Source organism: Ranitomeya variabilis, chromosome 4 (assembly GCF_051348905.1).
Source record: "Ranitomeya variabilis isolate aRanVar5 chromosome 4, aRanVar5.hap1, whole genome shotgun sequence".
Taxonomy (NCBI): domain Eukaryota; kingdom Metazoa; phylum Chordata; class Amphibia; order Anura; family Dendrobatidae; genus Ranitomeya; species Ranitomeya variabilis.
In genome coordinates, this window is record NC_135235.1 from 716,043,501 (window position 1) to 716,069,465 (window position 25,965).

General features: G+C 47.5%; 2 protein-coding genes across 2 annotated transcripts in view; both read left to right on the top strand.

Moving 5' to 3' along the window:
• The window catches only part of LOC143766583 (uncharacterized), a 347,965-nt gene that overhangs the window by 174,459 nt on the left and 147,541 nt on the right, over positions 1-25,965 (top strand). The gene's annotated exons all lie outside the window — the stretch shown is intronic.
• LOC143767081 (uncharacterized) lies at positions 19,880-25,708 on the top strand. Its single transcript, XM_077255105.1, has 6 exons — positions 19,880-20,152; positions 20,282-20,458; positions 20,541-20,664; positions 20,748-20,845; positions 21,807-21,897; positions 24,051-25,708. Exons 1-6 carry the CDS (start codon positions 20,075-20,077, stop codon positions 25,706-25,708), a joined length of 2,226 nt encoding a protein of 741 aa, XP_077111220.1. The 5' UTR covers positions 19,880-20,074.

Genomic DNA, 25,965 nt, shown 5'->3' on the forward strand with positions numbered 1-25,965 from the left:
AGGCTCCATTATTCTCTATGTGGAGTGCGGCTCTGCGGGTGGACGTAAGTGCTGGAGGCTCCATTATTCTCCATGTGGAGTGCGGCTCTGCGGGTGAAGGTCGGTGCTGGAGGCTCCATTATTCTCTATGTGGTGTGCGGCTCTGCGGGTGAAGGTCGGTGCTGGAGGCTCCATTATTCTCTATGTGGAGTGCGGCTCTGCAGGTGGAGGTCGGTGCTGGAGGCTCCATTATTCTCTATGTGGAGTGCGACTCTGCGGGTGGAGGTCGGTGCTGGAGGCCCCATTATTCTGTATGTGGTGTGCGGCTCTGCGGGTGAAGGTCGGTGCTGGAGGCTCCATTATTCTCTATGTGGAGTGCGGCTCTGCGGGTGGAGGTCGGTGCTGGAGGCTCCATTATTCTCTATGTGGTGTGCGGCTCTGCGGGTGAAGGTCAGTGCTGGAGGCTCCATTATTCTCTATGTGGAGTGCGGCTCTGCGGGTGGAGGTCGGTGCTGGAGGCTCCATTATTCTCTATGTGGAGTGCGGCTCTGCGGGTGGAGGTCGGTGCTGGAGGCTCCATTATTCTCTATGTGGTGTGCGGCTCTGCGGGTGAAGGTCAGTGCTGGAGGCTCCATTATTCTCTATGTGGAGTGCGGCTCTGCGGGTGAAGGTCGGTGCTGGAGGCTCCATTATTCTCCATGTGGAGTGCGGCTCTGCGGGTGGAGGTCGGTGCTGGAGGCTCCATTATTCTCTATGTGGTGTGCGGCTCTGCGGGTGAAGGTCGGTGCTGGAGGCCCCATTATTCTCTATGTGGAGTGCGGCTCTGCGGGTGGAGGTCGGTGCTGGAGGCTCCATTATTCTCTATGTGGAGTGCGGCTCTGCGGGTGGAGGTCGGTGCTGGAGGCTCCATTATTCTCTATGTGGAGTGCGGCTCTGCGGGTGGAGGTCGGTGCTGGAGGCTCCATTATTCTCTATGTGGAGTGCGGCTCTGCGGGTGGAGGTCGGTGCTGGAGGCTCCATTATTCTCTATGTGGAGTGCGGCTCTGCGGGTGGAGGTCGGTGCTGGAGGCTCCATTATTCTCTATGTGGAGTGCGGCTCTGCGGGTGGAGGTCGGTGCTGGAGGCTCCATTATTCTCTATGTGGAGTGCGGCTCTGCGGGTGGAGGTCGGTGCTGGAGGCTCCATTATTCTCTATGTGGAGTGTGGCTCTGCGGGTGGAGGTCGGTGCTGGAGGCCCCATTATTCTCTATGTGGAGTGCGGCTCTGCGGGTGGAGGTCGGTGCTGGAGGCTCCATTATTCTCTATGTGGAGTGCGGCTCTGCGGGTGAAGGTCGGTGCTGGAGGCTCCATTATTCTCTATGTGGAGTGCGGCTCTGCGGGTGGAGGTCGGTGCTGGAGGCTCCATTATTCTCTATGTGGAGTGCGGCTCTGCGGGTGGAGGTCGGTGCTGGAGGCTCCATTATTCTCTATGTGGAGTGCGGCTCTGCGGGTGGAGGTCGGTGCTGGAGGCTCCATTATTCTCTATGTGGAGTGCGGCTCTGCGGGTGGAGGTCGGTGCTGGAGGCTCCATTATTCTCTATGTGGAGTGCGGCTCTGTGGGTGGAGGTCAGTGCTGGAGGCTCCATTATTCTCTATGTGGAGTGCGGCTCTGCGGGTGGAGGTCGGTGCTGGAGGCTCCATTATTCTCTATGTGGAGTGCGGCTCTGCGGGTGGAGGTCGGTGCTGGAGGCTCCATTATTCTCTATGTGGAGTGCGGCTCTGCGGGTGGAGGTCGGTGCTGGAGGCTCCATTATTCTCTATGTGGAGTGCGGCTCTGCGGGTGGAGGTCGGTGCTGGAGGCTCCATTATTCTCTATGTGGAGTGCGGCTCTGTGGGTGGAGGTCAGTGCTGGAGGCTCCATTATTCTCTATGTGGAGTGCGGCTCTGTGGGTGGAGGTCGGTGCTGGAGGCTCCATTGTTCTCTATGTGGAGTGCGGCTCTGTGGGTGGAGGTCGGTGCTGTAGGCTCCATTATTCTCTATGTGGAGTGCGGCTCTGCGGGTGGAGGTCGGTGCTGGAGGCTCCATTATTCTCTATGTGGAGTGCGGCTCTGCGGGTGGAGGTCGGTGCTGGAGGCTCCATTATTCTCTATGTGGAGTGCGGCTCTGTGGGTGGAGGTCAGTGCTGGAGGCTCCATTATTCTCTATGTGGAGTGCGGCTCTGTGGGTGGAGGTCGGTGCTGGAGGCTCCATTGTTCTCTATGTGGAGTGCGGCTCTGTGGGTGGAGGTCGGTGCTGTAGGCTCCATTATTCTCTATGTGGAGTGCGGCTCTGTGGGTGGAGGTTGGTGCTGGAGGCTCCATTATTCTCTATGTGGAGTGCGGCTCTGTGGGTGGAGGTCGGTGCTGGAGGCTCCATTGTTCTCTATGTGGAGTGCGGCTCTGTGGGTGGAGGTCGGTGCTGTAGGCTCCATTATTCTCTATGTGGAGTGCGGCTCTGCGGGTGGAGGTCGGTGCTGGAGGCTCCATTATTCTCTATGTGGAGTGCGGCTCTGTGGGTGGAGGTCGGTGCTGTAGGCTCCATTATTCTCTATGTGGAGTGCGGCTCTGTGGGTGGAGGTTGGTGCTGGAGGCTCCATTATTCTCTATGTGGAGTGCGGCTCTGCGGGTGGAGGTTGGTGCTGGAGGCTCCATTATTCTCTATGTGGAGTGCGGCTCTGCGGGTGGAGGTCGGTGCTGGAGGCTCCATTATTCTCTATGTGGAGTGCGGCTCTGCGGGTGGAGGTCGGTGCTGGAGGCTCCATTATTCTCTATGTGGAGTGCGGCTCTGCGGGTGAACAGCTGACGTCTTTTCCATCTGGCCCAGACCGACGCAACAACTTCTCCAGCCAGGACTCACCTGCAGAGATTACACCAGACACATTTCACTTCTCACATTTCCAGAGAAGCAGAGCGCCAGGGAACGGGACCGAGGTATGTGTTTTTTTTTTTTGTGTGCTATTTTTTTTTTCCTCGTGTATGGGTTGTTTGGGTGAGCATGGGGAGGGTATGGGGATGTGATATGGTGCTGCACACATGGGGGGGCGACATGGTGCTGCACACATGGGGGGGCGACATGGTGCTGCACACATGGGGGGCGACATGGTGCTGCACACATGGGGGGGCGACATAGTGCTGCACACATGGGGGGGGGGCGACATGGTGCGGCACACATGGGGGGGCGACATGGTGCGTCACACATGGGGGGGCGACATGGTGCGTCACACATGGGGGGGCGACATGGTGCGTCACACATGGGGGGGCGACATGGTGCGTCACACGGGGGGGGGCCACATGGTGTGTCACACGGGGGGGGCGACATGGTGTGTCACACGGGGGGGGCGACATGGTGCGTCACACATGGGGGGGGCGACATGGTGCGTCACACATGGGGGGGCGACATGGTGCGTCACACATGGGGGGGGGGGGGCGACATGGTGCGTCACACATGGGGGGGGGGCGACATGGTGCGTCACACATGGGGGGGGGGGGGCGACATGGTGCGTCACACGGGGGGGGCGACATGGTGCGTCACATGGGGGGGGGCGACATGGTGCGTCACACATGGGGGGGGCGACATGGTGCGTCACACATGGGGGGGGGGCGACATGGTGCGTCACACATGGGGGGGGGGCGACATGGTGCGTCACACATGGGGGGGGGGGCGACATGGTGCGTCACACATGGGGGGGGGGCGACATGGTGCGTCACACATGGGGGGGGGGCGACATGGTGCGTCACACATGGGGGGGGGGCGACATGTCACACATGGGGGGGGGGCGACATGTCACACATGGGGGGGCGACATGTCACACATGGGGGGGCGACATGTCACACATGGGGGGGGGCGACATGTCACACATGGGGGGGGGCGACATGTCACACATGGGGGGGGGCGACATGGTGCGTCACACATGGGGGGGGGCGACATGGTGCGTCACACATGGGGGGGGGGGCGACATGGTGCGTCACACATGGGGGGGGGGGCGACATGGTGCGTCACACATGGGGGGGGGCGACATGGTGCGTCACACATGGGGGGGCGACATGTCACACATGGGGGGGGGCGACATGTCACACTGGGGGGGGGGCGACATGTCACACATGGGGGGGGGCGGCATGTCACACATGGGGGGGGGCGACATGTCACACACGGGGGGGGGGGCGACATGTCACACATGGGGGGGGGGCTACATGTCACACATGGGGGGGGGCGACATGTCACACATGGGGGGGGGGCGACATGTCACACATGGGGGGGGGCGACATGTCACACATGGGGGGGGGCGACATGTCACACATGGGGGGGGCGACATGTCACACATGGGGAGGCTATGGGGGCGACATGCAGTATATATAGGGAGGCTGTGTGAGGCTCATGCCGCTGTTGGGGCTCATACGATATATAATGGGATATCAGCATTCTTATTTCTGCTCAATATTAAGTTATACAATGAATATTAATAAAATTATCAATAATATAATGATTATAATATATTAATATTGAGCAGAATTAATTTCGGCCTATTGGTTCGGCCCTTCACATGTGCCCCCCTCCGGGGAAATTAATTGCCCACCCCTGCTCTAGATGGTAAAACAAACCTTTAGAATATAGTAATGCCCTCTTCTCACGTAGAAAGTAATAATGTACCCTGTGTGCCCCTCTGACACTCACAATAACCAGAGTGCCCCTATAACAATAAGTGCCCACTTACCATTTAATAATGTCCCGAGTCTCCCCCCTGTTCAGCTCCCCTCTCCACAGTATGATGCTCTTAGGCTGGCTTCACATTTGCATCTGTGCGCGCAGCATTTCATCCGCATAGATCCGCATGCGTCATGCGTACATATATTTAACATGGTGTACACAAGGACATGCGTTTACATGCTTTTGAGTACGCATGCGTAGTTTCGCGGTGTGCAGCAGGTCGCGGTGAACGCAACATGTTGCCTTTTTGGAGGCGACAAATATTGCACAATCATCCGCATATGGACGATTGCAGATGATTGCTTTAAAAAAAAAAAAAAAAAACATTACTGTCTATGGGAACGCATTGGTACGGAAGGACATGCGTACGTATGCGTTCGAAACGCAATGCATACTTCACACTAATCATGTCCAGGAAACTGTTCCCACCCGCAAAATCACTGATGTATAAAAGGGGGTGTGGAGACAGGTAGTCCATTACTCTTAAGACTCTGGACAGAAGCACAAGACTAGTTATCTCCTGATCTATATCCCCCAATTGAGGAAGGGACAGTCAGGCTCGCAAAACGCGCGTCGCGATCAGTGGTCGCCCCCTGGACTGGACGGAATCGGAGATACTATTATGGGTAATTAACTCTATATTTATTCTATGTTTTTTTACATTTCTCTGAACAGCGCTGTATTGTGAGAGACATGTGATCTCTTTTCAGTCTAGATTAGCCTTATGACCTGACTTGAATTACGCTGTGACCTTTGTATATGTGGGGTATGTGCTTACGATTAAATTTAATGGCTATATATACTGTTCATTTGGACATCATCTTCAGTGCTGCATCATGTGTCCAGGTTGGCGGCAACTTAATACTGTCACCTTTAGGATCAAATTCTTATCCATATGAATGTAATATTGAAATTGTACTTATTTATTTATATATTTTTTTTTTTTAATCATGTTTTTGGTACTAATAAATAATATTGTTTTTAATTTATGAAGACTCATATTCTCCTATTTTTTTAATACGTCTCTCCTGGTGCTGCCGTCTCTCCTGGTGCTGCCGTCTCTCCTGGTGCTGCCGACTCTCCTGGTGCTGCTCTCCTGGTGAGGACAACACCTGGTTATGTAAGTATAGAACCGTTGAAAATGTCTGTCTCTCTCAATTATTTTTTTTGTTCCTTTAGACTGGTTGTCTCCTGGCGCTGCTGTCTCTGGTGCTGGCATCTGTCCTGGTGCTGCCACCTGTCCCTGTCCTGTGCTGACTGCTGGGCTGTTGGACTACTGCCTGTAATGTAAGTATTGGTGTCCTTTTTTTTGGTGGGGGGGGGGGGCTACATTGTGTTTGGCTCTTAAGTTTAAATTTTGTTTTATTTTTTTCTGTAGTGCTCCACTTGATTGCTGCCTGCTCTTCAACCATGTTCTCAAGAGAAGAGGTGACTGCTTCCCAGGGTGGACATGACACCGATTATGTAATCACATTTGCTATACTGATTGGTATGTTTGAAGACACAAAAGTGCATAGTAAAACAAAAAACTCAGTTTCAAAAAAATCACAGTAATCCGCAAGTGCGAATAAAAAGTGAACAGGGTTCAGAGAGGAAAAGTCTGTGGACATGCTGAGTGGAACAGCTTTTATGCAGATAGCCCAAGAGGAGTGGTGGGTAACTCCCCCAGTCTTGTAGACACAAGAGAACAATTATGGAAACAGGAACACATGGGCTACTTGCACAGTGAACAGGTCTGTAGGAACATGGGCTATCTGCATAAAAGCTGTTCCACTCAGCATGTCCACATGGACTTTTCCTCTCTGAACCCTGTTCACACAGGTAATATACAGATGATCAGGTTTTTAAATACATCAGATAGGGATTGCCTACATCAGTTAGGACTGCTCTGATATGGGTATACCGTGACGTTTGGTGGAGCAGCTTAGAATACATTTTTTGCAAAAAACGTATCAACCAAATACCCTGTTTTTTACATCTTTTTACTCAAACTTGCGGATTACTGTGATGTTTTTGAAACTGAGTGTTTTTGGTTTTACTATGCTCTTTTGTGTCTTCAAGTTTCTTGGTGGTGTGTGAACATGTTCCTACAGACTTGTTCACTGTGCAAGTAGCCCATGTGTTCCTGTTTCCACTGATTGGTATGTATTGACTGGCAATACTTTAGCTGTGTTAAATCGTGTAATTTTTTTACAGGTACCTTGGGCTCATGAGCAAATACGTGGTGTAAGTATTCTTTTCATCAGAGTTGTAATTGATTTTTGTTTCAAGTTTTCTTTAAAATTATTTTGTTTTATTGGATCTATAGGTTCCACAACTGGAAGAAGCCAAACTGGACATTGAAAACGAGCAACTAATTCACCTTGTGGTACATCCGTGATCGTCAGCACTCCGACATTGCTGTGATTCGACAACTCTGGGAAGAAGTGGCCAGATCGCTGCTGCATGATCGGGACCGTGCCACGCCAGTATCAGAAATGATTTTGGTAAGTATTTGAATGTGGTGTGACGCGCCAGTGAAACTGTAAATGTTGGTGCATTGTCTTACAATTAATTTTTTCCTTTTTTTTCCCCACCACAGTGAAGAGAATAAGAGTGCGTTGGCGCTCGATGAAGGATCTCTTCAACAAGGACATGAGACAGGAGAACCAAGTTAAAAGTGGTGCTGCGCAAAGGATACTCAGAAAATACAAATACCACCGGAACCCTGCTTTTCTGATGCCTGCGCTTGCTACCCGAACGTGAGTATCTTTTGTTTTGTCTTACTATTATTTAACCTTTTTTGGTGTTTTACTAATGTGTTTTGTTTTTTTTTCACCACACAACCTGGATTGTCCTCTGTTGGAGCGGACCCTCATCGACCGGCCAATGAACAAGCACAATCCCAATCATCCACCAGCGATGTAGCAACCTGTCAGGCCTAACAGGCTCAGGAAGAGGCAGCAGCCGATCCATCCGGTTTTCCCCTCTCCCAGCCCTCTGCCGCTGCTTTTTTTGGGTCTTCTCATCAGCAGCAGAGGGCCTGGGAGAGGTCACTCATGCCCGAGTTTATGCACTTACGCTCGGTCTTCCAGGATGGGATTAAGGTGCTTGGTGACAGACTGAAGAGTGGATTTACCCATGTGAACACACTTATACAGGATGTCAGCAAACGCTTTGATCGCCTGGAAGCCGACCTTGCGAGACCGGCGTGACATTTTTTTTCTTTCTTCAATAGAGCGGGAAGTGTCAGTAAACCTTACGCCTCAATTCCAGATCAACATCATGCAGGCCTGCAAGGCTGCTTACAGCCAAGCATTGCTGCAGCTGCAGCTGTCACAAAGTTACAATCAACAGGCCGGAAGATATTACCAGCAGCCGAACATCTACTTTCAAACTCCCAGAGTGACGAACTATCCTCCACCACCCCCGCCTCCAGTTCACAGATCCACCACGCAGCCAACTTCATCATCCCTGCGGCGAGCAGCATCTACGACGCTCCCAAGTTCAGCACCCACCATTCTACCAAGTTCAGTTATTAGAGGACTGGGGGGTCTGCAATACCAAGATAGGTTATTACACTTGGGGTTATTTAGTTTGGAAAAACGAAGACTAAGGGGTGATCTTATTACAATGTATAAATATATGAGGGGACAGTACAAAGACCTTTCTAATGATCTTTTTACTCATAGACCTGAGACGGGGTCAAGGGGGCATTTTCTATGTCTGGAGGAAAGAAGGTTTAAGCATAATCACAGATGCGGATTCGTTACTGTAAGAGCAGTGAGACTATGGAACTCTCTGCCGTATGATGTTGTAATGAGTGATTCATTGCTAAAATTTAAGAGGGGTCTGGATACCTTTCTTGAAAAGTATAATGTTACAGGTTATATACACTAGTTTCCTTGATAGGGTGTTAATCCAGGGAACTAGTCAGATTGCCGTATGTGGAGTCGGGAAGAAATTTTTTTTTACCCAATGTGGAGCTTACTCTTTGCCACATGGGTTTTTTCGCCTTCCTCTGGATCAGCATGTTAGGTTAGGCTATGAGTTGAACTAGATGGGCTTAAAGTCTTCCTTCAACCTTAATAACTATGTTTCTATGTTACCCCTGCAGCCAGCAGCATCCACCACGCTGCCCAGTCCAGCACCATGCCAAAAGACTGCTACAGAGGCCACCACTCCCACTTGCAAAGAAAGCAAAGGTCCAAAACTAATAACATTTCCACCAGGACGAAGACCCGGAGTCAAAAAACCCTGCTAAAATTGGACCCACCACCTCCACCCTCACCTACCAATGTGTCTTTGTTCTCAAATGTGTCACTACCTTCCCTTGTGTCTGTCCCTTCCAGTTTGTCTATCCATTCCCATGATTCCACTGTGTTGTCTACTCCCAATGTGTCCAGTTCCATCCATGATTCAATCCTTTAATTTGTTGCCCCTTCCCCTGTAACCCCTTCATCAACTACCACCCAATCCTTAGCTCCACACCCCCAAGGTCCACCACATCTCACGCTCAGATAGTCCCCGATCCTAAACCCAGTTATTTTTTGGTTAAATAAATGATTATTTTCTTTGCCCAATATCTGGGGTCTCTTTGTCTCTTTGAGCGCCGCCGCACACACATGTGTATTGTATTATTGAGGGAACTTTTAACGGGTGTTTTACTACAGGTATTTTATTATTTAATTCAGCAAACATTGCAGGTACATTTAGAATTTACAGGTACATTTAAACAATACAAACGGCGCCAGCACGAGAGTTGAGTATAGGGTTTATTATTATAATCGGGGCCAAACATATTAATCAAGAAGGGGTTGTCTTATTGGACGCTGCCTCTGGCCCGGCCTAATAGACCTTCGTACATTTCAGGCCCAGTCACCATTAGGCAAGTAAGTATCGTAGTAACTAGGCCGCCCCATACTATCGAGTATTTTGGGTCGGAGGGCATTCAGCCAAACTGTCACACCTTCTTAGATGTCATGTTTGATTTTGGCAGCAGCAAGTGGTTAAACTGCCAGGGCTTCGTTGTAGCCACCCCTGTGCAGTGTAAATCTATGTTCTGGGGCCCAAAAGAGTAAAACAAATGTTTAGTGTGTCAAAAAAAATAATTTTTAGTATCTGGTTTTTTTTCCTGTAATATAGGAAAGCCTAAGGCCAGAAATAAATCCCATAAAACACTGTACATGGAGACTTTGCGATCAGATAATTTCTGTCCGCTGTGTTTATGCAAACAAAAAAGCTTTTTGTCATGATCCGTTCCAGGGTTTAATCCTGTCTGCCCTTTTTCTGAGGGGGATCATGTCAAGTTAATTTTGCTCTGCCTCATTCTGGGTTCAGGTTTGCTATTTAGCTCCCATTCATCCTGCTGGCGGTGTCAGCTATAGTTCTGCCTTCGGCAAGTGAACCTGACTCTAGTAGCTCTTGGTTTGTCCTGCTGTGATCCCTGACTTGCCCCGTGTCTGTTGACTCCCTCTGTCTGCCCTTTTTCCAGCGTTTCGGTTTTGATACTCTGGTTTCTGACATGGCTTGTATTCTGACTCTCTTCTGCCTCCTGACTTTGTCTTATCCGCTTCTGACCATTGCTGAAACTCCTGGCTTGTTCCTGACCACGTGTATTGCTGATCTCTTTAGAACTTCTGCCTATTGTTGTTTTTTGACTCGGCTTGTTGGACCACTCTCTTGGCACTTGGTGGTGCCTATGCTGCTTCTCTGCAGTGCTTTTCTGTGTACGCAGTCTCACTTCCCTCTCAAGCTCCATCTGGTGGAGGTTGCGTTATACTGCACTGCAGCAGCATGACACTTTTTATAAAAGCCTCAAACTTCTGTGTGTGAATCAGACCTGAGATCTGACGTGATAGAAGATTACAGTGCGGGGAATTGGGAATCATTCATATAGACGGCCGGTGGTGATGGAGTCAGTGACTGACTCTGGACAAATATGTTTCTAGAGCCGTAGTAGAAGATGATGTTGTTCTCATCAAGAAGTAGTTATTTCTCCTGTCACGTGTAATGAATATCTCCTGCAGTATTACTAATGCCGATTCCAGTGTCGGTAAATGAGACGAGAATTAGCGTTATGGAAGATGAGTCTATGGGAAACGTATTCAGCTGCCGACTCCGATCGAGAAACTGCTTGTTGTCTGCGGCCTAAAATACGCTGCTCAAAAAAATAAAGGGAACACTTAAACAACAGACTATAACTACAAGTAAATCAAACTTCTGTGAAATCAAACTGTCCACTTGGGAAGCAACACTGTTTGACAACCAATTTCACATGCTGTTGTGCAAATGGAATAGACAACAGCTGGACATTATTTGCAATTATCAAGACACACTCAATAAAGGAGTGGTTCTGCAGGTGGGGACCACAGACCACATCTCGGTACCAATGCTATCTGGCTGATGTTTTGGTCACTTTTGAATGTTGGTTGTGCTTTCACACTCATGGTAGCAAGAAACAAACTCTACAACCCACATAAGAGGCTCAGGTAGTGCAGCTCATCCAGGATTGCACATCAATGTGAGCTGTGGCAAGAAGGTTTGCTGTGTCTCTCAGTGTAGTGTCCAGAGGCTGGAGGCGCTAGCAGGAGACAGGCCAGTAGACCAGGAGATGTGGAAGGGGCTCAGCCTTTGTGCAAGGAGGAACAGGAGGAGCCCTGCAAAATGACCTACAACAGGCCACAAATGTGCATGTGTCTGCACAAACAGCTATAAACCGACTCCATGAAGATGGTCTGAGTGCCCGATGTCCAAAGATGGGGGTTGTGCTCACAGAAAAAAATTCACTGTGTAAAAACTGTAGTTAAAAAAAAAATTACCTTTTAATTATGTCTTAACGCAGTAAGGTGATATTAAAGACCACTACCACCATTTAAAAGATACCAGGAGGCGCCTGTACCCACTAAACTGAACTGTTCCTACCTACCAGCGGAGGTTGGCATCCTACAGTTGCACAATGGCATCCCCGCTCCCCATCGACTGTTACTCCTACCCCTATCCAGCCCTGTGGGATGAGGAAAGAAATAGGAGGAGAGATAATTAAATGAGTTTGTTTGGACAGTATACCACAATTATAGTGGGGGATTGATGTTACTTTTTTATTATTACTACCAAAATTTTAATGTGGGGTAGTAAACCACGTGAGTGAAAATATATTTAGATTTTCACGTACCCAAGATAAAGGGGGTTGTAAAAGATAATATAGACTTGATGAGGGGTCAGCGGAGGTTGGCACCCTATATGATATTGGATAGAGAAATTGGACCCCAATAGTTGTTGTCCAAGTTGTCCTGAATATGCTGCTACCCCATATGTTGGGATAAACCCCTGTTTGGGCCTACAAGAGAGCTTGGAAGGGAAGGAGCATTGTTTTACTTTTTTAACGCAGAATTGGCTGGAATTGAGATCGGATGTCATGTTGCGTTTGGAGAGCCCCTGATGTGTCGAAACAGAGGAAACCTCCCAATTTTAACTCCCATCGTAACCCGATCACACCCCTAACCCTTACCCCAATACACCCTTAACCCCAACACACCCCTAACCCTAATCCCAACTCTAACCACACCCCTAACTCCCAACACACCGCTAACCCTAATCTCAACCATAATCCTAAGCACACCTAACCCTGACACACCCCTAACCCTATTCCCAACCATAAATGTAATGCCAACCCTAACTTTAGCCCCAACCCTTACTTTAGCCCTAACCCTAATGGGAAAATTAATACATTTTTTTTTTTATTTTATTATTTTTCCCTAACTAAGGCTGTGATAAGGGGGGCTTTGATTTACTATTTATAGCGGGTTTTTATATTTGGCAGCTGTAACACACTAAAAGAAGATTTTTATTGCAAAAAAATAGTTTTTGCGTCACCACATTTTGGAAGTGTGAGGTCTTGTTTTTTTCTGAACAAGCTGATGTTTTTATTGGTACCAATTTTCGGGCATGTGACTATTTTGATCGCTTTTTATTCCGATTTTTGTGAGGCAGCATGAACAAAAAACAGCAATTCATGAATTTCTTTTTTGGAGGGGTGTCTATACCATTCTGCATTTGGTAAAATTGATAAAGCAGTTTTATTCTTCGGGTCAGTACGATTACAGCGATACCTCATATATATCTTTTTTTAATGTTTTGGTGCTTTTATACAATAAAAACAATTTTATAGAAAAAATAATTTTTGCATCACTTTATTCTGAGGGCTATAACTTTTTATTTGTTTCGCTAATGACGCTGTATGGTGGCTCGATTTTTGGCAGGACAAGATGACGTTTTCAGCGGTACCATGTTTATTTATATCTGTCTTTTTGACCGCGTGTTATTCCACTTTTTGTTCGGCGGTATGATGATAAAGCATCGTGTTTTGCCACGTGTTTTTTTTTTTTTTTTTACGGTGTTCACTGAAAGGGTTAACTAGTGGGACAGTTTTATAGGTCGGGTCGTTACAGAAGTGGCGATACTAGATATGTGTACTTTTATTTATTTTTTATTTACATAAAGAAATGTATTTATTGTATTTTTTTTTACTTTTTTACTTTGCCCCAGGGGAGGACATCACAATATATTATCAGATCGCTGATCTGACACTTTGCTCACAAGCCAACCTCCCTGCAGGACCCGGAAGGACCCCCTCGGCCATCTTGGATCCGGGGTCTGCAGTGAGGAGAACGAAGGAGACCCTTGGAACAACGCGATCACATCGCATTGTTCCGAGGATCTCGGGGAAGCACCATCACAATAAGTCTGATCTGAAATAATAAGATCTCCACTATGGTACTATGGTAAAACTATCAATTTTATGAAACATGATCAGTAAAAAACATATAAAAATGAGTTACCACATGTAAGGAAGGTGCAAATCCTCAAAAGAGGGACTGTATTGCCATAGGTAAACACACAAAGAATAGGCTAGACATTTATAGACATATGAACCGCTAGACCATAATAAAGAAGCCTGCATGTATATAAGTATAATAAATACAGATAATGCTTTCACTCTCAGGAATCCATATAATGTGGCATATGTAAGTGCCAATATACCTTAATGAGAGAAGCATATGACCATGCTATATCCATAAGCTAAGACTCCCAAAATATTACCTTGTTTTCAGCCTGGTGTGAGTGCCTCGGTGTCCCTCTGCCCCGATGCGCGTTTCGCGTTAGCTTCTTCTGGAGGCGTGTCGGGGCAGGGGGTAAGCCGGTTTAAATATAATGAACCCTGCCATTCATTGGGCCGCCTAGATACATGTCTGCCAATCAGCTGTGTGGGAGCGATACGGTGTTTACCGACGCAGTGTTTTACAGGAAGCTCCTGTCCGGCTTCATAATCACCGCCTCCTGTACGGAGTCTGGAAGTACCGCACATGAGCTTCCTGTTATGGCGCCGTACGGAACAGTGACATCCCAGGGTATGATGGCGCATGCCCAGATTTACAGAGCCGGAGTCCAATGGGGAGTCGGATCGCGGTCACGGGGTCGTGAGTGCCGGGTCGTCCATAAGTCCGTCTCCGCAGCACCGTACCCCTAATGTCCGCTAGCCGTCCTCCCCACCGGTCCGCAATCCACCCATGCGCACATCCCGGGATGATTAGAAGAGACTTAAAGTGCATATATACTGTATGTGTAAAATATGTATGTTCTAATTAAATGCCATATGCATGATAGGTAATCACTAACTATGTGCTCCTTATGATTCATCTTATGTATACATTTAAAAAAAATGATATAATAAAACCATCCCTACCACCACAATGACTAAAATTATTATTTACAGTGTTAATTAAAGTGTGTGACCATAGTAGGCGCCATAATATAAATAAAGGTGCCTCTATTTTAGGTATAGAGTGCTCAGGGAAGCACGCAGGGAGCCCCATCCCTGCGCGATGCTTCCCTATGCCACTGGAACGCTGCGATCATGTTTGATCGCAGTGTTTTGGGGGTTAAAGTGTCAGGAGCAGTAACAGTGCCGGATGTCAGCTGTGATAATCAGCTGACAACCGGCTGCGATCGGCCGCCCTCCCCCCTGAGCGCGGCTGATCGGGTATGACATACTATCCCGTCCATGGGAATTAAGTCACAGGTCACATGGTTGGGATAGTACATCCGATGGCAGAAAAGGGTTAAGCAATAAGCCCAAAAATATTCAAAACCAGATAAGGCTCAGCTGCATGTTAAAGAACAGGTACATGTCATCAAATCAAGAACATATAAGAAAAAAAACAAAACAAACCTAAGAGCTCTGAAACACACTCAACGCATTTCACCTTTCAAGGTTCAGCAGGAGTGAATAAAGTATACATAGTATAAAGAGACTACTTAGCTGCTGAAGAAATTGCTGTGACCGGCACAATAGCAGGGCTTAAGGTACCTTCACACTAAACGACTTTGCAGCGATAACGATAGCGATCCGTGACGTTGCAGCGTCCTGGATAGCGATATCGTTGTGTTTGACACGCAGCAGCGATCTGGATCCTGCTGTGATATCACTGGTCGTTGCTGAAAGTTCAGAACTTTATTTGATGTTTTACAATGGTAACCAGGGTAAATATCGGGTTACTAAGCGCAGGGCCGCGCTTAGTAACCCGATGTTTACCCTGGTTACCATGGTAAAAGTAAAAAAAAAACACTACATACTCACCCTCTGATGTCTGTCAGGTCCCCCGGCGACCACGCTGCTGCTCAGAGCTGCTTCCGTTCCTATAGATGCTCTGTGTGAAGGACCTGCGATGACGTCGCGGTCTTGTGATTGGTCATGTGACCGCTCATGTGACCGCTCACGCGACCAATCACAAGCCGCGACGTCATCGAAGGTCCTGCACACACACACCATCTATAGGAACGGACGCCGCTGAGGAGATCGGTTGTCTGCAGGTGAGTATAACCATTTTTTTTATTTTTTTATTATTTTTAAACATTCTATCTTTTACTATTGATGCTACATATGCAGCATCTATAGTAAAAAGTTGGTCACACTTGTCAAACACTATGTTTGACAAGTGTGACCAACCTGTCAGTCAGTTTTCCAAGTGATGCTACAGATCGCTTGGAAAACTTTAGCATTCTGCAAGCTAATTTCGCTTGCAAAATGCTAAAAAAAAGGCGAAAAAAAACAGAAAAAAACCCGCAAAAAAAATGCGGATTTCTTGCAGAAAATTTCCGTTTTTCTTCAGGAAATTTCTGCAAGAAATCCTGACGTGTGCACATACCCGTATACTGTCCAAACAAACTCTCATTTCAATATCTCTCCTATTCCTTTCCCCATCCCACAGGGCTAAATAGGGGTAGGAGGGACAGCGACAGTGATCGGGGGCGCCATTGCCCAGGTGTAGGGTGCCAACCTCCGCTGGTAGGTAGGAACAGTTCAGTTTAGTGATAGGTATAGGCACCTCCTGGTATCTTTTAAATGGTGGTAGTGGTCCTTGTTATCACCTTACTGCGTTAAAACGTAATTAAAGGTAATTTTTTTAAGTACAGTTTTTACACGGTGAATTTCTTTGTTCAATTTTTCTGTACAGGAACAATCTTATTCTAGCTGTGATTTCCTCATGGGTTGTGCTCACAGCCCAACACAGTGCAGGAAGATTGGCTTTTGCCACAGAAGACCAGGATTGGCAAATTCGCCACTGGTGCCCTGTGCTCTTCAAAGATGAAAGCAGGTTCACACTGAGCACATGTGACAGACGTGACGGAATGTAGAGTCGCCGTGGAGAGCTATCTGCTGCCTGCAACATCCTTCAGCATGACCGGTTTGGCAGTGGGTCAGTAATGGTGTGGGGTGGCATTCATTTGAAGGGCCACATAGCCCTCCATGTGCTCGCCAGGGGTAGCCTGACTGCCATTAGGTACCGAGATGAGACCCCTTGTGAGACCATATGCTGGTGCAGTTGGGCCTGGGTTCCTCCTAATGCAGGACATTGCCAGACCTCATGTGGCTGGAGCGTGTCAGCAGTTCCTGCAAGATGAAGGCATTGAAGCTACGGACTGGCCTGCCCGTTCCCCAGACCTGAATCCGATTGAACACATCTGGGACATCATGTCTCGCATGATCCATCAACGTCACGTTGTGTAGCGCCCCCACTGCCGCAGGGCCGAGGGGTACCCGGTACCGGGCCTCTGAGTCTCTGCTCTGGGGTTGTCACGGTGGCTAGGCCCGGTCCGTGACCCTGCTGAGGGGCGTACAGTGATAGATATGATAGATGATGGTGGTGGTGAGGCTGTAGTGGTGCGGTGCAGTAAATAACGAGGACACCAGGTTGCAGTCTCTTTACCTCTTTACTGAAGATCTCTGGGTCCTCAGTCCAGAATCCGGATCACCAGACTGCGCAAGTCCGGCCAGTCCAATGGCACCTCCAGAGTTCTCTTTACAGGTGGAAATCTGTGCCTTCCTTCTAGCGATATGTGTTGCGGTCCTTCCCTGCTGTGCTTACGGAAAGTCCCCACAACTGTTGTGTCCGTTTCTTAAGTTCCCTCACAACTCGATTAGATGATGTTCTGCTAATCCCACGCCGGGATGCCCTCCTTGCTTGTGGGTGAGCGCGACCCAGAGGCACGCGGTGGACCCGGACCTCCTGAGATTCCTCGGGGGCTGGTTCCGGCATCTTTTCTGCAGAAGGCTCATCCTCCAGCGTTCCGGTAGCAGCCTGCAGGGCGACGCACCGCTGGACGCCCCGAGCTATCCAGCCGGTTCCACCCGCTTCCCTCCTCCACCGGGTGTAGGTCACGGTGTCGCCAGGCTCCAGGTCGGAGTCATGCCTCCCTCCACAGGGCTCGACTTCCTCGCGGTCAACACGGACCTGCAGTGGCTCCCCGATCTCCTGGATAACTCCCCTTCTGTGTCGGGAGTTAAAGGATACCACCACGCCCCAGTGCGACGGTGGGGTTTCTTCCACACTGGTTAGATCAATCTGGGCTGCAGGCTGAGGCTGCCATTAGGCGCCGCAGATGTTCTGCCTCCGGCAGGATCCTCAGGCCCTGCGCCCGCAGCGTACCTTCAGCCGCGGCCGGGTTGGGCGGAGCAGGGGACACCGGAGACAAGCGGACCTCCGTGGGCTGGCCCAGCCGAGCGAGCACGCGGGCATCAGCCTCCAAGCGGCGTGCTATCTGTCGGGCCTCGGCTGCAGCCACACACTCCTCAGACGGTGGCAGGGGGGTCGGCCCATCGGTGGCTCTGCGAGGGTCAGTCCCTGCAACGTTGGTGCCTCTGGGGCTGTGTCGGGTCGTGCAGCCTCAGACCGAATCGGGTCAGTCCCATGCGGTGTTTCCAGCGTCGCCATCTTTTCTTCTCCAGTGTCCTCTTCCCGCGGTCTCTTTCGTTGGCGGCCCCGTCTCCATGGTCTCCACCCTCCAAACAGGATCAGGAGGCGGACCTCGGCTGTTGACGGACACGTCCTCAGGACACAGAAATATTTAGACTGGGCGGTCATTGTCCTTCGCGCTCTCCAGCTTGCCTACGCCCACTCCACGCCCCTCTTCTTCTCCTGCGCTCTCCTCAGCCCTGTAATGCCGGCGGATTTTGGCGGTAAATGGCGCAGCACAGTCCTTGCAATAAAGTACAGTCCAAGCACAATAAATCACAGTTCCAAGGCACACATGACCTGATTCTTCAGGCTTAAGTAGATCCTGTTCGTGACGCCAAGTTGTAGCGCCCCCACTGCCGCAGGGCCGAGGGGTACCCGGTACCGGGCCTCTGAGTCTCTGCTCTGGGGTTGTCACGGTGGCTAGGCACGGTCTGTGACCCTGCTGAGGGGCGTACAGTGATAGATATGATAGATGATGGTGGTGGTGAGGCTGTAGTGGTGCGGTGCAGTAAATAACGAGGACACCAGGTTGCAGTCTCTTTACCTCTTTACTGAAGATCTCTGGGTCCTCAGTCCAGAATCCGGATCACCAGGCTGCGCAAGTCCGGCCGGTCCAATGGCACCTCCAGAGTTCTCTTTACAGGTGGAAATCTGTGCCTTCCTTCTAGCGCTATGTGTTGCGGTCCTTCCCTGCTGTGCTTACGGAAAGTCCCCACAACTGTTGTGTCCGTTTCTTAAGTACCTTCACAACTCGATTAGATGATGTTCTGCTAATCCTCCGTCCCTCCCTGATTTAACGGTTGGAACGGCACCCGTATGACGGGTAGGCTCGGAGCTCTTCCGGGACCCTAGAGTCACCCCTCTCCACAAGTTGCCCCCCAAGACTGCATAGGTGATTTAAGTGAGACAGCCTGCCTTAGACTGACTGTCCTGCCGTTGGTTCAGAGTATTGCTTGAAGCTGAATATTGTAATACTCCCTCGGCGTTCCGGCCGCCGGTTGTGCGCCTCAGTAGGATGTTGACTCGGTCTTACAGCATGACCCCTACTGGTATTCTCCTTGTTGCTTTGATCTCGTTTCTCACTCAGCACAATCTATCTCGCTTCCAGTCCCTTCTGGGGTACCGCCGCTATACTGAGCAGGCACGGACCCGTCACATTCGCTCAAGTTGCCAAGCCTCTGTCAGGATCCCACCCCTGACAGAGACCCTACCGAATCTTCTCCTGCAACACCCTCTGCCACAGGATGTTGCCTGGCTCCAACCCAGTCAACTTCTGTCTAACTTCCTGCCTGACCCCCAGTTTACCCACTATGGTGGGGAGTGGCCTAGTGAATAGAACCCTTAGCTCCCCCTGGTGGCTCAGCTGTGAAATGTATTGGTGTCTGTGATACCTGATCAGATGAACTCCTTCAGTGCCATCAGACGTACCATAGCTCCCCTTAGTGGCGGAACCACAGTACTGCAACGACCAGGACTCTGGGGCACTGCAGTTGCACAACAGAATGTTCTGGAGTTGGCGGATGCTTTAGTCCAGGTCTGGGAGGAGATCCATCAGGAGACCATCCACCGCCTCATCAGGAGTATGCCCAGGCTTGAAGGGAGGTCATACAGGCACAAGGAGGCAACACACACACACAACCGAACATCATTTCCTTGTCTTGAGGCATTTCAATTGAAGTATTTGATTTTCCACTTTAATTTTGAGTATCATTCCAAATCCAGACCTCCATGGGATACTTATTTTGATTTACATTGATCATTTTTATGTTTTTTGTTCTCAACACATTCCACTATGTAACGAATAAAAATTTGCAACTGAAATATTTCATTCAGTGATATCTAGGATGTGGTATTTTAGTGTTCCCTTTATTTTTTTTGAGCAGTGTATATAGGTTTTATTAGTAGATGTAAAGAAGAAAACTAAATACTGTAAAATAATCACTCATATGCTTCCCTTATCTCCAGTAATTGTATTATTACACAGGATTTTTATGATGTTACATCGGCTTATCTTCTCATTCAGATCTCTACAATATCGGATCCTCTCAGTGAAGATCTTATATATAAGAGAATTTTCCTGATTTACCCATCAAGGATGGATATGGACAGACACAAGATGGCAGAGAAGATATTACACCTCACCCTAGAGATCCTCTTCCGGCTTACTGGAGAGGTGAGAGATTCTGATGACGTCACATTACATAATTTTTCTCTATGGGAATAACAGATGGGCAGAACTGGAGAGGTGAGGACTCTGGAAATGTCTATAGTGAAATTTATGAATTTGTCTCTCCATAACCAGGATTACACAGTAGTGAAGAAGACCTCTAGTGAACGCTGTCAGGACCCTGTGTCTGAGGGATTGGGAAGACCCCTGAGCCCAGTCACGGGGCCTCCACCTCTCCTGATACATGAGGACATCAATGACCAGAAGATCCTAGAACTCACCTACAAGATGATTGAGCTGCTGACTGGAGAGGTGACACTGCTGGGAATGCTGGGACATTATACAGTAACACTGTGAAGGTTTCTGGGGATGATGGTATCATTGTATGTGACAGGTTCCTATAAGGTGTCAGGATGTCGCTGTCTATTTCTCCGTGGAGGAGTGGGAGTATTTAGCAGGACACAAAGATGTGTACAAGGAAGTCATGATGGAGGATCCCCAGCCCCTCACATCACCAGGTAATAGACAGGACTAAATACATACGGCCTATAATTATCTGTATGTAAAGAATGAATTCAGTCCCTGTATGTGTTTCCTCCAGTTCTATCCAGTAAGAGGACAACACCAGAGAGATGTCCCCGTCCTCTTCTTCCACAGGACTATAAACAAGAAGATCCCAAGGTTCCTCAGGATCATCAGGTAGATGGAGAGAAGGTGTCATGAGATCTCCTCTATGATGTGTAGATGGCTGTGAAGGTCTTGTGCTCAGTCTTGTTTTATTCACCAGTATTATATGTTTTATACTTGTGTAATGAGAACGGTGCAGATGGAAGGCAGGGCTGCCACCAGGAATTTCGGTGTCCCATACTGGCAAAACTTTCGGGCCCACTTGGGACTCTGCCCAGGCTACACCCCCCCAGCTCCGCCTCCAACTCTTGAACCTTCCACAGTCCCACTGCCTACTCATAGAAAAATGCTGCATCTGTATAATGCATCCCATAGTCATATATAGTTGAATAATGCATCCCCTTAAGAGTATGATGCACCTCTATAGTACTATAATGCACCCCCATAGTGGTATAATGCACCCCCATAGTGGTATAATGCACCATCATAGTGGTATAATGCACCCCCATAGTAGTACAATGCACCTCCATAGTAGTATAATGCATCTCATAGTATAATGCCCTCCCATAGTGGTATAATGCACTTCATAGTATAATGCAGCCCCATAATAGTATAATGCACCCCCATAGTAGTATAATGCAGCGTCATACTGCAGCTTTACAAAAAAAAAAGTTATCCTGACCTGGCTGAGGTCCAGCGGTGTCCTCCACCTGATACATCTGAGGCGTGTACCATCATATATGTGTGTCATTATACGCCGGCAACGTGCCCTCTGACATCAGCTGCCAGCTTTTGATCTCCCGCAAGGCAACAGATTTTAACTTGCCATGCGTCTGACGATGCATGATCAGTTGAACCTCTGGGGCACAAAGAGAAGAGGCGGCCTGCTGCGGGCCTCCTGCTCGCCAGGCCCTATTCGCCAATAAGGGCTGTAATTCTCTGATGGCGGAACTGATGGCAGGATTAGAGTTGATCATAGATGTGACTATCTTTTCTTTTCATCTGTCTGTGACTTTTACAATATTTGTTTCAGGGTAAAGATCTGACCCATATTAATACTACAGAGACATATATGAGGGGTGATGGGCGGTGGAAAGAGGAGATTCCTTCATATGACTACCCAGGTAAGTAGTATCCACTAAATGCAGAGAAGTCACAGATTCTTCTCAGTCACCGGCTGTGGCTGCTTTATCGGTTGTATAGCCCGGTCGTATCACAATCGGGTGTTCACCATTTTGCCTCTAGACCTCAACATTCTCCTCCATCCAAACTTTGACACATCAGCTTTAAACTGTTATAAAAAAAGTATTTGAATGTCTAATATTTCTTCTTGAAACTGATGTGACATCTACCATTGGCCCTTATAATAGTTTTGCTTGAAAGAGCCACTGAGCCCCATACTCTAATTACCCCAGAGGATTCACCACTAGTTACTCATTTATTACTGATGAAGACTGTTCAGTTTAATCATTTCAGTAGATGTGTTATTGTCTTTAGTCACAGTTTTTGACTACAGTAGTTACTGCTCAAATCCTTTGACTTAACCACTTACCGCAGTCCTTTTTTGTTCCTATTCAGGACCCAATTTTTCGAACCTGATGTGTGTCACTTTGTAGTGATAACTTTGGAATTCTTGACAAAGGATAATAGGAAGCAAATAGACCTTACAAATTATTTTCCAATTTCTCTTGAATCTGACAGTACCCTATGTACAATTGTACACTACTGTCTGGGCACATGGCAGGGTTAAGAAGTTATTTAGCTATTTGACTGCAGATCTTGCAGAAATAGTTTGCGGATATGATGCATTGGGGGCACTGTTCATGGTCACCTGGCAGCTCAAAAGATGTCCACCATGAAAGGACTTGGTGCTATCTACTCCATTTTACAGATCCCAGGGATTGCCTTGTTCATCATACTTTAATCCTTCTACTTGGGTCTGATCTTAGACAGAGACCCCTAGGCTTCGGCCATGGTGTTACCTTCTGTTATGTGGTGTGAGATGTAGCAAGAATAGTCAGGTAACCGGGTCAGTACCAGGAGAGCAGAGAAAATACAAAATCAGAAGACACAAGAGTAGACAGTAAGCGAGCCGAGGTCACAACAGGAAACAAATAAACAAGCCTGGAGAGGAGGACAGAGGAATTAACCAGAGGAGAAGGCTGTATCTGACAGCGTCCAGCAATATGCTTCCAGCTTTAGGAGGGTGTGGTGCTTTCCAACTGGCTGGAGCAGGGAGCTGGACAACACACATACATACTGCCAGATTGGATGGTACTACAAATCCCAGGTACCCTAATCTCAGTGGCAGGGCAGAGCCTGCGTCGCCCAGAGCTTCTGGTTTCGAAGTCGCCTCCATTACCAGTGCCGCCTGTAGAATGAATAAGGTTGTGCCTGGTAACAGAACCAGACATCACAGCAGCAGATCCCAGAGGAGATAGGACATACCATATGCAGAAGCCCTAATATGAGAAAATGGCAGAAAACCAGAGCAGTAGAAATCCCCATAAATTGACTTCATTTTGGAAATTATAACCCTCAGGGGATTAATGTATTGTAGTAGTGACTATGTTGACCCCAGAGCCACTTTCCAGAAATTAGCACACAGTGGATGTTGGAGAGTGAAAATTGCAAATATGCCATTTTATTACCCCACACACAGTGCCCAGATTGTGCTCCAGGAGACACACACATTGTAAATTAAGTGGGTTCTTATCACTATAGCAATTTATTATTTATTATCATTATTAATTTTTATAGCGCCATTTATTCCATGGCGCTTTACACGTGCTTTATACATGGATGCTAAATATGGTTTGGGCACACTGCAAGGCTCAGAAGCGAGGGGAAATTTTGACTTTGGGAGAGCGGATATTGCTGGATTGGTGTATTGAAGCTATGGTGCTTTTCAAGAGCCTTTGAGCCACTTGTAATGTAGAAACCTGTTTTTCACTGACAGATTATGGACCTGAGTATGGAATTGTTTTTTGGGAGATGAGATGAGTAGAAGGTTTATTGGTATAATTTTCCTCAACATAACATTGTTTGGTGACTTTTTACTCTATATTTCGGAGGCAGAATGGACAAACAGTTGAACGCAACGCTCTACTGGTTCATCCTATGAGGTTTTCTACTAGACTGTGAGCTGTCATTGTCTTAGTGAATAATTACGTATTCAACATAACTTGTCATGTTGTGGATAGTTTACATACAAATGTTAAAATATGTAAAATTCAAGGATTTTTTTATGAAAACTAATTGGTTTTATTTTTAACAGATGACTGCACCAGGCAATCAGAGGGGCAGCTGACATCTTCAGTTTTTAAATCAGATAATCTTGAGATCCCACAGGATACAATTGAAGTGAATGCCATTACTCCAGATATACCATCATCCCTTCACAGCAAAGATCTGTCGTCTAATACTAAGGAAAATCAAAGTCACAAAATAAGCATTAAAAAACATATTGGTCCTGAAGTAAATAAACCATTTTCACTTTTAGAATATGGAAATCATTTTCCCCTCAAAGAATCTTTTCTTAAGCATCAAAAAATTCACACAGCAGAGAATAGATTTTCCTGTTCCAAGTGTGGGAGATGTTTTAACCAGAAGTGGAATCTTGTTGTACACCAAAGAAGTCACACAGGGGAGAAACCTTTTTCATGTTCAGAATGTGGGAAATGTTTTAACCATAAATCAGATTTTGTTAAGCACCAGAGAACTCACACAGGTGAGAAGCCTTTTTCCTGTTCAGAATGTGGGAAATGTTTTAAAGAGAAATCAGCTTTGGTTATGCACCAAAGAACTCACACAGGGGAGAAGCCTTTTTCATGTTCAGAATGTGGGAAATGTTTTAATCGGAAAGTGCTTCTTGATAGCCACCAGAGATTACACACAGGAGAGAAGCCTTTTTCCTGTTCAGAATGTGGGAAATGTTTTAACCAGAAATCAGCTTTGGTTACGCACCAAAGAACTCACACAGGTGAGAAGCCTTTTTCATGTTCAGAATGTGGGAAATGTTTTAAAGATAAATCAGCTTTGGTTACGCACCAAAGAACTCACACAGGGGAGAAGCCTTTTTCATGTTCAGAATGTGGGAAATGTTTTAATCGGAAAGTGCTTCTTGATAGCCACCAGAGATTACACACAGGAGAGAAGCCTTTTTCCTGTTTAGAATGTGGGAAATGTTTTAACCACAAATCACATTTGGTTAAGCACCAGAGAACTCACACAGGAGAGAAGCCTTTTTCATGTTCAGAATGTGGGAAATGTTATCAACAGAAATCAGCTTTGGTTACGCACCAAAGAACTCACACAGGGGAGAAGCCTTTTTCATGTTCAGAATGTGGGAAATGTTTTAATCGGAAAGTGCTTCTTGATAGCCACCAGAGATTACACACAGGAGAGAAGCCTTTTTCCTGTTCAGAATGTGGGAAATGTTGTATCCACAAATCAGGTTTGGTTAAGCACCAGAGAACTCACACAGGTGAGAAGCCTTTTTTATGTTCAGAATGTGGGAAATGTTTTAATCAGAAATCAGCTTTGGTTACACACCTGAAAACCCACACAGGAGAGATGCCTTTTTCATGTTCAGAATGTGGGAAATGTTTTAACCAGAAATCAACTTTGGTTACGCACCAAAGAACTCACACAGGTGAGAAGCCTTTTTCCTGTTTAGAATGTGGGAAATGTTTTACACACAAATCAAATTTGCTTAAGCACCAGATAATTCACACGGGTGAGAAGCCTTTTTCCTGTTCAGAATGTGGGAAACATTTTACACACAAATCATATTTTGTTAAGCATCAGAGAACCCACACAGGGGAGAAGTCTTTTTCATGTTCAGAATGTGGGAAATGTTTTAATCAGAAAGCGAATCTTGATAGACACCAAAAAATTCACACAGGAAAGAAGCCTTTTTCATGTTCAGAATGAGGGAAATGTTTTAACCACAAATCAAAACTTGTTAGTCACCGGAAAAGTCACACAAGGGAGAAGCCTTTTTCATGTTCAGAATGTGGGAAATATTTTAATCGGAAATCAGATCTTGTTAGACACCAAAGAATTCACACAGGGGAGAAGCCTTTTTCCTGTTCCTAATGTGGGAAATGTTTTACATTGAATTCATCTCTTTAAGCCCTTCATGACCTTGGGATTTTCCGTTTTTCCATGTTCGTTTTTCGCTCCCCTCC

What these genes read in the sequence shown, in the direction of transcription:
- LOC143767081 (XM_077255105.1), top strand. Translation starts at nt 20,075, where the DNA reads ATGGATATGGACAGACACAAGATGGCAGAGAAGATATTACACCTCACC. An exon ending in TCTTCCGGCTTACTGGAGAG is followed by an intron (nt 20,153 to 20,281) that starts GTGAGAGATTCT and finishes CTCCATAACCAG; the next exon opens with GATTACACAGTAGTGAAGAA. An exon ending in CCAGCCCCTCACATCACCAG is followed by an intron (nt 20,665 to 20,747) that starts GTAATAGACAGG and finishes TGTTTCCTCCAG; the next exon opens with TTCTATCCAGTAAGAGGACA.